The 13,191-nt window shown below is 46.2% G+C and overlaps 1 protein-coding gene across 1 annotated transcript; it reads right to left on the reverse strand.

Annotated features, from left to right (window-relative positions):
• Positions 1-10,968: 10,968 nt before the first annotated feature.
• On the reverse strand, positions 10,969-12,757 carry COX5B (cytochrome c oxidase subunit 5B). Its single transcript, XM_017666802.3, has 4 exons — positions 12,594-12,757; positions 11,986-12,059; positions 11,727-11,826; positions 10,969-11,161 (listed from the first exon to the last, which is right to left on the reverse strand). Exons 1-4 carry the CDS (start codon positions 12,694-12,696, stop codon positions 11,049-11,051), a joined length of 390 nt encoding a protein of 129 aa, XP_017522291.1. The 5' UTR covers positions 12,697-12,757; the 3' UTR covers positions 10,969-11,048.
• Positions 12,758-13,191: the final 434 nt, after the last annotated feature.

A 13,191-nucleotide genomic window follows, 5' to 3' on the forward strand; every position in this document is an offset into this window, starting at 1 on the left:
TTTAGCCTGTACGTGCCTTCAATGGGAAACAGAATTTACAGAGAACCCCTTGGGGTTCTGTTCATAGCACTGCTTTCTCCCGAGCACACAGGTTTGAAGCCTTATGACTTTGACTCCTCCCTTTCCCTTGCCTCCTCCACATTCTGTCAGTTACTAAGTTCTGTTGGTTTTTCTGTAGTACCTTTCCTACCCATCATTTCTTTTCCTTGGTGGCCACTGTCACCCTAGCTCATGACCATAGCTCCATTCCTCTCTCCATCCAGCCCATCTGCTCTTGGATCTAAATCCCAGACAACCTTGGTTCTGTCACTTCATGATCCAGAATGTCAAGCTGTTCTTCACTGCCTGATGGAATAAAACAATTGATGTGACACTGGTGAAGTCACCTTCACACACTACACATTGTTGCATTTCATTCAGGCCCTTTGGGATTTCCTGTTTTAGGCTTACACATTGTCATGCCCTGCTTTGCCTGCCAACCTCTACTCATACTGTTCTCTCTATGGGGAATGACTTCACATTCTGTTGGTCAAAATCCCATCCTTTAAAGCCAACACCTCCCTACTCCATCTTCTAGCAAGGATGGTATGATTACAGAGCTCTGACCCTGCCGGGTTTCTCACTGTTGGAAAAAAGCCACAGATAAGGTGGTAAGGCCAGATGAACTTTGTGTTGGGTTGGAGGTATGAACTCATTGTCCTTAATATACATGCAAATAGATACTGAAGTAAATAAATCATCTCTCTGTGAGTACAGGGTTAGAATATATATGCCTATCCACTTGGAGGGCCTACATCTAGTCAGTGACACCCAATAGCAATGAGCACATAAAGTGTTCAGATCTTAGTTTCTAAATACCATGCTTCAATAAAAGGAACCAGAGCTCCCTGGAGAAATTCCAAATCTGGAGGCAAGAGGAAGTAGAAGATGAGTCTGGAATTTCTTGCAGTCCGTAAAGTAAGGAAGTATTCAAAAATGGGAGGGGACTTACCTAAAGGAACTAAATAATAAGGGACACAGCAAACAGTGGTCAAATCTGTAATGGATTATAAGCCATAGAATCAAATATTCATGAGTCTAATCTGATATAAATAATTGAATACATGTATACATAGGAGGAGGAACAGTCCTTCCTTACAGTAGGAGTCCAATTAATGTAGAAGGAATAATAGAAAAGAAACACTTTTAGCCAAACACCACAGTACTAAAAGTTGCAGGCAAAAACGGATGCAAAAATAAGGCATTTGCATTGTCTCAAAATATCTCTCCACAAGATAAATACTAATTACAGAAGGAAAAATAGTAACTTTACACTGGAGAAACCTAGTGGATACCACCTTAACAAAATGGTTAACGTCTACATCTCCAGTAATAAAGTCACTATCTCTTGACATACACTAAGGGCCCAACATCTCCTGTGGTGCTCCCACGTGACCTGTCTAGCCAGGAGCCATCAGGCAAACCCAAACTGAGGGCACTCTACAGATGAATGGATGGTTCTCTTATTCAAAAGTGTCATTATGAAGGCAAAGACTAAGGAACTGTCACATATGGGAGGAGACTGAGGTACCACAGCAAAATGCTGTATGAGAACCTGGATCAGAAAAGGACCTCGCTGGGGAAGCTAGCAAAATTAATAGCACTGCATCAATGTGATGGCCTGGTTTCAATCACCATACTGTGGTAATGTCAATATTAACATTAAGAGAAACTGGGTTTGCAAACTTCCTGTAAGTCTAAAATTACTTCAAAATAAAAGGCAAAAAGCTCAAGCTTAAGCTCAATGGTTTGGATTCACAGTCCTGCCACAACTAACTAGCTGTGGGATCCTGAGCATTCTACATCTCCCCATCTCTAATATGGGGGTAATAATAATAGCACCAACATCATCAGTTCATGAATAGCCTGGAAGATGAGCTTGGAACATTTTGTTCCAGAAAATAAGTGCTCAAAGAATGATAGGGATGTAGGCCACAGGGCCCAGCTTGAAAAAACTCCCAGGGCCAAGTATGGAACAAATTAAACATCAGTAACTAAGTAATGTCAGTTATGAGTTATAATCTGAATACAACATAAATACTATGCAATACAAAATACAACATATACAATATAATAAGCATGAGTCTATACTGACATAAATTAATAAATTGAGAGTTTGTGGGGAACAGGGTATTGACATCAACTGTTGTCCCATAAGATACATAATAATTAAGGAGCAACTTCACAGTGGAAAAGCCTGGTGGACATTAGCTTAATCAAGTGACCACAGTGAACCCTATCAGCAACAAGACAAATCAACATCGTGCCTACCAAAAAGGATGCATGACCTCTGTGGTACTCGTGTCAAGATGCATAACCTGAATCCAATGGTTGGGAAACATCAGAGAAATCCAAGTTGGTAGTGTAATCTTCAAAAGTGTCAAGGTCACAAGAACCCAGGAAAGACTGAGGAATGGTTCAGAGCAGAGGAGACTAAAGGGACATGACAGCTAAAGGCAACACGTGATTCTGAACCAAATCCTTTTGCTACAAAGGATACTGTAGGGATTAGCAAAACAATAGGGTTTGAGGATTAAATGGTACAAATGTATAAGTTTTATTTTTTTATTTTGATGGTCATATTGTAGGTATATAAGAGAATGTCTTTGTAAGAAATCCACACTCAAGTGTGATGGGGCATCAGAGCAGTAATTTACACTCAAATGGTTCCAGAAAAAAATAGTTCTAATTACTAAGCTGCTAAATGGCCAGAGATTCAGATGGAGCCCACTTCTACCCAAAAAGCAGTCTTGATACACCTTGTAGGGGATGTTACATTTCCTCTTCCCCTAGGGGTCCCAGTTACCAAGAGGCAGGAAAAGAGCTGCTCATAGTTGTTAGCCCAGGGCAGAGGTTCTTAGCCCTGGCCACAGGATGGAATCGCCTGGAAATTCAAAGCTCTGCACCCCAGAAACTGCTTTAATGGTCTGAGTGTGATTTGTGAAAGATCTCCAGGTGATTCTACTGTGCAGCTAAAGTTGAGATCCACTAAATCAGGAGGCAGGAATTGTTTATTGATCTATTTCTTCCATAATAAAATGATCACACAGGGGTTTAAGGCAACACAATTATCTTACAGTTCTATAGAATCTGACATGGGTTTCACTGGGCTGAAATCAAGGTGTCAACAGGGCTGCATTTCATTCTGGAGACTAGGGGAACATCATTTCCTTTCCTTGGCCAATTTCTAGAGGCTCCCTTATTCTGTCTTTAAACCAGAAACCCTGCATCTCTCTAACCATTCTTCCAGTCACATTTCCCTCTAACTCTCTGCTTCTCTGCCCTTTTGATTATTGGGCTCACCTAGATAATCCAGGATAATCTGTTTTAAAGTTAGCCAATTAACTAATTTAATTCCATCTGCAAACCTGGTAGCCTTTTACTACATGAGTTGACATATCCAAAGTCTTTGGGACCATGGACACGTTCAGAGGGCATTACTCTGCCTACAGCCGTCCCGAAATGTACTGGACATTTTTCTTTAGGGGCCAATTGGCCAAAATTTTAAAGAAAAAGCAGGAGGAAGGGCTTGGAGATGTGGGAGAGGGCAGACCAGATGATTGATGTAGAGATTCAAAAGCTCACCTTAAGCAGTTGATTCAAAAAGAGACTATGAAAAAGGAAAGGGAATGTGGGAGACAGGCCAGGCAGGAGCACTTCGTGGCAGTGCCAGGCCATCTTCATGATAAACTTATTGGAAGCTTTTGTGCAGAATGGCATTTCAAGTGGGAGTGGTAGGGATAGATTTAATAGATGGCTATTATCTCGCCAATGGGTTTCAGCCCCAGGCAAGTTCTCTATGGATTCAATGTGACCAAAGAAATTGACAGCAAAACGTTCTTTGGGGTGAAAGCGTTTATTGCCTGGCTTGTTCTCCCTGCAGTAGGTCAAGCACTAGTGTCTCCGCCTCCACCCAGAGCACTGGGCCAGGCTCTCTATCTAGTGCAATAATAGCTTATTGCCTAAAGGTGTGGAAGCGGCAGCCGAGCAACAGGCCAGTTACATCATTAGGTGGTTTAAGTTCAGTGAGGATCTGGCCATAGGAACCCCAACTTCCCCACACTCTACCCCTCCAGGATTCTCGCCTTACAATATACACACTTTCAATCTTCCGCAATGGTCCCTGTGTGAGAAAGCTGGAGCACTGTAACCAGACTCCACAACAGCAACAGAGAAGAACAACAACGTAGAGATACTAACAAAAATTAAGCTACAACAAGATTTTGATACAGGTAACAAAAATTATAATAATCCTCAAGCCAGAGGAAGCCCAATCCACAAAGACCTTAGGGGCAATAAGACACAGATTTTAATGACACCAATAAAGGCAAATCTTGTCCATCAGGTAGGATGCATGCAAGAGAGTGGTCCTGTGATAGGACTGTAGCAGGAAGAGCGGCCCTTCCAGGTCTAGTATAGCATACTTTTACTCCTTTCCCTGTGAGGGTTACTGAAGAGTCTATACGTAGTGCTACTGGAGATGCATGCACTGGCCATAATGATAAAACAAAACTCCCCAGTAAGATGCTCCTACCTTCTGCCATTCAGGATATACTATTGTGACCTTTGGCAGCCACTCTGCTGTTATTCCAGGAATACACAGGAGGCCAGCTTCCAGGCCTTGTCCCCTTGGTGCCAGGAGAGCCAGCCATCATTGGTCCATGTGTCGAAAGGTCCAAGGCCACATCCACTCAGTGGAGTCTCCTGGGGTTCAGTGCAGTTGGTGCTGGCAGCAAGATGTCATTCTGGTGGCCAAACCGCAGCTTCAGTGATTCTTCCTTGGTTTGTACTTGCAGTTGTATAGTGGAGGCAGCCATATGTGTTAACATGTCTGTGAGGCTCAGGGCTCCCTTTCGGGATCTCTCATTCAAACACCATAGCACAGTCCATAAGTGGACTGACCATCCCTACAGACTATTGGTATCTGACTCTAGTCCGGATTTTAACAAGCCATTGTGCCTCCCTATCATGCCTGCTGCAGTAGGATTGTATGGCACATGAAACTTCCATTTGATTCCCAGCTGTCGCACCCATTCTTGCAGTGTATGTCCAGTAAAATGGGGGCCCTAATCACGCTCAATTACCTGTGGTCAGCCATAGGCGGCAAAGAGACACTCCAGGCCCCTTTTGGTCATCTGCTGGTCTGCACAACGGGTAGGAAAAGCAACCAGAAGTCCAGTAGCTGTGTCCACACAAATCGTGGTATACCGATATCCTTCTGACACAGGTAGAGGCCCAATATAGTCTATCTGCCACCTGACGAGGGGTATAGGCCCCTTAGCTATTGTCCCATGTTGCTGTGGAACTTGGTGTAAGTCCCTTTTGGAGAACACGACACACTCCTGTTGGGCTCTACTAACTTCTTCAAAGGTCAAAGGCAAGCCCCACCGATGGGCTACAGCCCACATTGTCTTTTACCCTGCATGCAACAAACGCTGATATAACCATTGGGCTACATCAGAGGCAGGCTTTTCTTCTAACCAACGTATCTGGGCCAATTTATCTGCTTCATCATTTCCTGGGGATGCCAGGGGCAAATGACCTGTCACATGGTAAACTGCAATTATTTTAGTCTAACTACAGGCCCATAAGTCTTACCACAATTCTTGCCCCCAGAGGGGTCAGTGACCAACCAGCCAGTTGGCATGGTACCAAGTTGGTAGCCACAGGGTCAAGCCCCAATAGACAGCCCAGCTGTCAATGCAGACAGCTATGGGGGAAGGCTCCTGGCTGATCACAAGCCACACGGCCCACAACTCTGCCCATTGGCTGCTCTTCCCCTCACCAACTTCCATCCATATTGTCTCAGTCTTAGGATGGAAAGCTATGGCCCTCCATTTTGGGGGCAGCCCATGGCTGGAGCCATCTGTGTACCATGCATCTTCAAGTATAGGGGCTCTTCCCTCCCGATAGGGACTCTCTGCTACTAGTGGTACTAAAGCAAGTTCTTCCTGCTTTTCACTATCACTGGCTCCAATAAGCATTGGAGTTCTTCACTCAAGGGGCTACTAGAGAGGGCATTACACTGCTATAGGTAAGCACCCCACTTGGCCAGTGTGGGCATTTGTGCCACACCACTCCTTGGCTTTTGGGTCCAGTCTCATACCCACCCCAAGATGGGATAAGTGGTTATTACCTTTATTGGGGTCATTCCAGTGATGGGTTCTATAGCCAGCAAGGTGTGATACATGGCAGCCAGTTGTTTTTCTATCAAAGTGTATTGTACCTCTGCCCCTTTCCAGAGTTGTGACCAGAATCCAATAGGTTGGCGAGTTCGTTCAAGCCACTGCCAGAGACCCCAGCCATAACCATCTTCAGTCACATGAACATCCAGCTCACAGGGCCTTGATGGGTCTATTACACTCAAGGCCTGCATGGCCTTGACTGCCCTTTTTGCTGTAGTAAAGGCAGATGCACATATCTCATCCCAGTCCCACCTGATGCCCTTTTGTACCAACCAGTATAAGGGCTTCAGAATTTGTGCCAAGTGTAAGATAAACACTCTCCAGTAGCCTTGAAGACCCCAAAACTCCTGTAGCAATACTACAGTTGTAGGGGTAGGAAAGGCCTGGACTTTATAACTGCTTCCGGTATAACTTTGGTTTTACCCGACCAGACTACCCCCAAGAATTTGACAGACAAACCAGGTCCTTGAACTTTGTACTGTTCATAGCCCATCCTTTCTCCTGTAGATGTTGCAGCAGTCTAGGTGCTGCACCTTCTAGATCTGAAAGAGAATCGGACGTGAGCATGACATCATCAATATAATGGTACAGCCACACCATTGGCGGTTTCTCCCATGTAGCCAAGCCCTTGGCTACAAGTCCATGATAGATGGTGGGGCTGTTGAAGTATCCCCATGATAGATGGATGGGCTAGTGAAAGTCCACTGCCATCCTTCCCAAGTGAAGGCAAACTGTTCCTGACTTTCCTGCTCAATGTCAGTGTAAAAGAAGGCATTAGCAAGATCTACCACATAGTGGTATGTTCCTAGTTCATGGCTGAGGGTATCCATCAGGCCTGCAATAGAGGGGACAGCAGCATGCATAGGGGGTATGACTTTATTCAGTTCTCTGTAATCCACAGTCATATACCAGGAGCCATTTGGCTTTTTTACAGGCCACACTGGGGAATTGAAAGGACTATGGTGGGCTTTATAATACCCACCTTTTCAGCTCCTGGAGAGTTTCTCCAATCTCTTTATGCCCTCCAGGCAGTTTGTATTGTTTGGTATTAGTCACCCAGTGAGGCACAGGCAAAGCTATGGGTGTCTAGCATGTCCCCTCAGAACTGCCTTCACCACACATACTCTCAGTCTGAACGCTCCTGCAGTGGTCTGCAACCATAGACCCTTCAGAATATCAATCCCCAAAATACACTCAAGGATAGGAGATATATACACAGTATACTCTTTTGGGGGTAGACACCCTATTCCCATGGGGATTTGGGCTTGTTTCACTCTGATAGCCTTACCCGTGTGTCCATCTATGATAGTGGGATCCCAGGGAACTGCTCAGCATTACCATGAATCAGTGAACATTCAGCCCGTGTGTCCACCAGAGCCAGGACATGTTGTATGTTCACTGGGGACCAATGGATAGCTATTTCAACATGTGGCCTCTGGTACCCTCCTGGTCCCTCAGGGCAGATACCTCGACCTTCCCCTCAGTCAAACTGTGTTCTCCTATCACCTTCCTATGTGTGCTCAAGTAAGGTTGGCTCACTCTCCAGCAGGAAGTCTTGCAGACACACAAGCTGGACTCGTGTCTCTGTCTCGGACCTCTGCCTCTTTGTTCTTAATGGCTGGAACTGCTACTCTGGTTTCAGTTGTTTCTATAGCTCTAGTAAGATCCTATTTGACTTCCCATCTAATTTCCTTCCATCTGCTCCTGCCTATATTAAATCAACCCACATCTGGGTCCTCATAACCTTCTGGATCCTCGTAACCTTCATGGGGCCCTTTAAAGTCTTCTTGTGAGTAGCAGACCTTATTTCTTTGGGTTCTCATTGCTTCAGCCTCTCCTAAGTCTGCTACTATATGTGTCACCTCGCTTATGGGATGCCCTAAATGAAGGGAAAGAATGGCCACTAGAGACCCCAAGAGGGATGTGGGAGCCGTTTGAAGCGCAATATTTCTCATCTCAGTAGTGAAAATCTCTTCATCTGGGCCATAATTCTCTGGACTATAAAGACATTTCTTATGCTTAGCTCTCATAACACCTGTTGGAGCTCAGATACATCTGCCATCTAGCAGGAGAGGACAGTAGATCACCCAGATTGGGCCACACAGCATGAAGTGCAGTCATTAGCCAATAGAGGATGGAGTGACTCCCTGGGGTCTGATGTACATTTTGTAATCACTGATGTGCAATGTCAGGGAAGCCAGCTTTCCCATCTCTGATCCCAACAGAACAATTCCATCCACCCCTAAGTCCCACAGGCGCAGGAGCCAAGCTGATATTGACTCCAAGGGTTTCTGTCTAAACTGGGAACCCAAATCCACCAGCTCAGCCTGAGTATGGGGGTGGACCATAGAGTGCTCCATGACCTGGGGAGGGGGCTGCTCCTCTCCTTGGGGAACTTTCAGCTGCTTGGTCTTTATTTTCTTTACAACCACTGGGTGTGCTTTCAATACAGGTGTCAGTGCCTCCAGCACCACCCCTTTATCCTTCCCAAGCTCCTCCATTTCCGGGGCTGATGGCACCTCTCTCCCCTCCCATGAGTGCCTCCTCTGCTACAACCTTTACCTTTTCTACTGTGCCTTGCAGCAATGCTAGCTCAGTCTTCCACAGCTCTCTTACCTTCACCTCAATGCTTCGCAGCTGGCATTCTTGTGCCACCTCTGTCTGTGCTTCCCTCAGGAGTTTGTCTTTTTCCTTGATGGCCTTTTTCTCCTTCAAAGTACCTGGCAGTGCTGCCATCTCATTCTGTAAGGAATCTTTTACCTCTTCAGTGGCACCTTGCTGCCAGTGTTCTCATGCTGCGTCCTCTCATATCAATGCCATTTCCTTCTTCAGGGAATCCACAGAAGTTTGCAGCTCACATTCTTGTGCTGCTATTTCTTGGATCTTTTTCAGGAGCATGTCCTTCTCTTCTGTAGACTCTTTAATACTGTGAGAAGCAGCCAACCCACAGTCCCTGCTGCCTCACAGGTACTCTCTCAAAAAACCTACTTACTATACCAAGGGCTACCCCTACTGCCTCAGTTATCACCTACACTTGTCTCCAGTTCTGGCATAGGGCCCAGTCCTCTAGGAGGCAAGCCACCTCAGACCACATACCCATTGAGGGACGATCCACTATCTCCCCATTCACAGGGGCAGCCCACTGAAGCACCCCTCCCTTAAGGGCAGCCTGCCTTTTTCCTTGGTCAACAATGAATCCTGCCAACTATGCCAATTGTCTTGCCAGTGGGTTTCATCCCCAGGCAGATTCACTATGGATTCAATGCGACCAAAGAAATTGACAGCAAAACATTCTTTGGGGTGAAAGGGTTTATTACCCAGCATGTTCTCCCAGAGATAGGTCGAACACTAGCATCTCTGCCTCTGCCCAGAGCACAGGGCCAGCTCTCTATATAGTGCAATAATAGCTTATTACCTAAAGATGTGGAAGCGGTAGCCTACCAACAGGCCACTTACATCATCAGGTGGTATAAGTTCAGTGAGGATCCTGGCCATAGGAACCCCAACTTCCCCACAGGTATGTAGGAGTTCTCTTTCCTGAAGGGAAAGGCCTTGAATGGCAGCTAAATGCTCAGGCATTTCCTGGAAATGAGATCATAACTAACAGCAAGTAATGGAAGCAGTAGTGTTGACAATGGATACCAATAAGAGGAGGTAAGTCAAAATGGAGAAAAGGGCTTTGCTTCCCATCTCCCATAAGTTCAACTGAAAGATCTAGTCTGGGCCAATTTTGTGGAGATGGCAACTAGAGCCACCTCTGTGGCTAATCCCAACACCAAATGGAAAGCCATTATTTCCAGTTTTTCAGCTAATAGCTTTTGAGAACTGTAAGGTGTCACAAATATAAAGTGGCAGAATTGGATTTTTCTCTCAACTCCGTTTTTTATTATGGTAAAGTTAAAACATACACAGAAGTTGAAAGAACAGTAGCCCTTCCTGTACCTAGATACAATGCATCAGTCATACCCCAAACTACTTTTCTTCCCATGCTTTAAAGCTAATCCCAGGCATATTTCACCCCCAAGTACCTCACTTCATATCTCTAAAGCATAAACAATTCCATTAACACATCTAAAATTAATCACTAAATATGTATCAAGTTCTATTTTTTCTCTTTACATTTGGCTTTTCAAATCAAGATCCAAACAAGGTTCACACATCACTCTTGGCTGGCATATCCCTCACACCTGTTTCACTTTAAGTGCCCTCCCTCCCCCCTACTATTTTGGCGTTTTTTGTTGTTGCCATTTATCTGAACTAGCCATTGGTTTCTGGAATTGTACCATGCTCTGGATTTTGCTGATAGTATCCCCAAGAACTACACTTTGAACCTGAGTCCCTTATGCCTTCAAAGCCCCCAAAACTCTCCTCACGAGGTCATCCTATCTTTGTAACAATACTGTGAGGACTTACCACCTGCCAACCTCTTTATTATGTGTTATTATTACTCATAATACAAGGTATTTATATTTTTTCACAAATGTAAGCTACTTTCAGAGAGGCGTCTGCAGTGACAAAGCTACATGAGGGAGCCAATGTTACAAATCCAGTCAGCCCGACTCCACAGCCTGTGCTTTCCCCGTACCAGTGGGTCCCAATCATTGTATTATGGGATTGTCAACCTCAGTGTACACTAGTTAAGTGGATGGCAAGCTAATATTAACAGATAGCTATTCCCAATATAAGAATCATCCATGACTCCACAAAAAATACAGGAGAAAAATAAGACCAACCAACTGTGGGAGAAGGAGTCAACACAACAACTACTCTTTATTGGAAAGAAGAAACTTTATAGTACATTTTGAGTTAAGTTAGTGCAAAGGCTCAGTGGGCTAACTGGTGGGGCACCAGCTTGTAATGAGTTCCACAGCTGGGGCATCGCTGGGTCTCGCCTTTGTGCAGCCAGAACCAGATGACAGCACTGTTGTCCTCTTCACCTGAAAGGCAAAAGGTGGTTGAGGGCCATCCAACCTAGGGAAGGCTTTCAATATTAATCTCATCCTCATACACCTCTGAGATAGGCAGTTATAACCGGCACCTTAAGAGATCAGTTCGAGCTCGCCTCCCCACTCTTGAGATGAAGCAACTGATGGCCCTGAGTTTAGTATTAGGTCGAGCTCGCCTCCCCACTCTTGAGATGAAGCAACTGATGGCCCTGAGTTTAGTATTAGGTTCTAACAGGTCCCCTGCCCATGGAGAATCCCAAAGCAAGGTCCATTCTGGTACATAGTTCTAGTGCGTAAAACAGTATCTGGCAAGGAGGAAGCAAAATAATTATTTTCTGGCTGAACACTTTATGCTGCAGGAAGCAGTACTACTAATGTTCTATGCCTCTTTACAGTAAGGGCAGTCCATTCAAGTTGAGGCCTGAGAGGGCCAGGAACCTTAGAATAACTCATTTACACACACACATCCTCTTTACACACAAAAAATCTGAAGTAGCTTATAGGATATTAGGATATATTAAACAAATGGATAAGAAAATAGTGATGGGGTACTTACAGATGCAGCCCACTATTCGCTTGTTGGAAATGGAGGGAACTAAATTAGGGTCTTCCTTGGTGCCTGAAGCCGCCTTTGGGGCTAGAATATTGTATGGGTCCTGAAAAAACAAGAGTTGAGTCATTCTGCCTCATTTCCCCTACCCTCCAGAGGCTAGCAGCACTGTTGCCACAAGCCAGACTTCCTGGATCAAATGATCCCAGAAAGGAGATCGGTCTGATCCTATCCAGGGAACACACAAAAGGGAGTTTCTCCTCACCAATCCCTTCCGTGCAGCCATCATGACCTCCCTCTCCAGCCCAGTCGCTTGTTCCTCATCAGTAGGAACACCACCTAAAGGGAGATACGTGAATTATGTCGTCTGAAATTATCAAGATGGGAAACGCACATATACACATTCTTGCACACAGCTCACAAGCTCCTAAAGGTCACCCATACACATTGCCCCTAAGAAGCAAAGTCATAATCCCCAAAATTGGCAGCAGAAGGGAAATCTTTTCTTCCTTTAGCCATTAAGGCCACTTTTCTAAAAGCAGGTCAGAGTTCTAGTGGGGTTCATCCAACTGAGGTCGGTGCAGATTTAAAGGGCGGCTTAGCCTCTCCACATCCCGGCTGCAGCCCCTGTACCCCAAGGTCACTCGGCAGCTCCGTTTAGGATGATTTGGCAGCAGGGTCAGTTCGGTGGGAGGCAGCAGTTCGGGGTCGGGAATAACAGGGAGACGCCCGCAGAGCCTGAGCACTCGGGACAGTGGAGCGGTCACTGTGGCGCGGAAGAAGGAGCTGGACGGCCCCGCCCCGCTTTGCTGCCCTAGCACCACCGCGGGAGGACAACGGCGGGGTCCCTGGCGCGCTCGGTGGACTGAGTACCTCCAGATGCCATGGAGCGCACCGCGAAGACTCCATTGGGACCGCGGGCCCGCAAAGCCTGCCCGGCTAGCGATCCAACTCCGCGAAGTAACCTTGAAGCCATCACACCGGCAGAAAACAACAGCACTTCCGGGAACAGGCTCGGAGGCAGGCGGGACTTCCGGGGGAATGGCTCTTGTCTCTTCTTGTCAGCCTTCCGCTTCCTCCAGACCCGCGGACCCGCCCCACTCACGTGACTCCGCCGGCCGGGAAAGACTGCGCATGCCCAGCTCTGCCTCACTTTGTCCGCGCAGCCGAGGAGCCGGGACCGTCACAGCATCCGCTGAATGCTTTTGCGGCTTTGCTCTTCACTCTGACGTTTGGGGCGACTCGCTTTGCGTCCGTTGGGCTAAGTGTCCTTGTCTGTAGAATGGAGTAACCACGCTGGCTTTCCTGTGCGTCTTCCCTGATTGTTGTGCTCAGTAGACGTGGAGGCTGCCGATGGATGGAAGTCGTTAAGCCCGCATCTTTCGAAAGACCTGCTGGAGCCCAGATTATTTAAATTTAGGAGTGGGCTCCTAAACGCAACGCGTTATTTGTTACGCTGGTTCCCCTGGCA

This window comes from Manis javanica, chromosome 1, assembly GCF_040802235.1.
Source record: "Manis javanica isolate MJ-LG chromosome 1, MJ_LKY, whole genome shotgun sequence".
Lineage (NCBI taxonomy): Eukaryota > Metazoa > Chordata > Mammalia > Pholidota > Manidae > Manis > Manis javanica.

Bases quoted from the DNA above. Each gene is read 5' to 3' on its own strand.
- COX5B (XM_017666802.3), bottom strand. From the start codon at position 12,696: ATGGCTTCAAGGTTACTTCGCGGAGTTGGATCGCTAGCCGGGCAGGCT. The intron at 12,060-12,593 runs GTACTCAGTCCA...ATCTCCCTTTAG, and splicing joins GCGCTCCATGGCATCTGGAG to GTGGTGTTCCTACTGATGAG. The intron at 11,827-11,985 runs GTGAGGAGAAAC...TTGTTTTTTCAG, and splicing joins TGGCTGCACGGAAGGGATTG to GACCCATACAATATTCTAGC.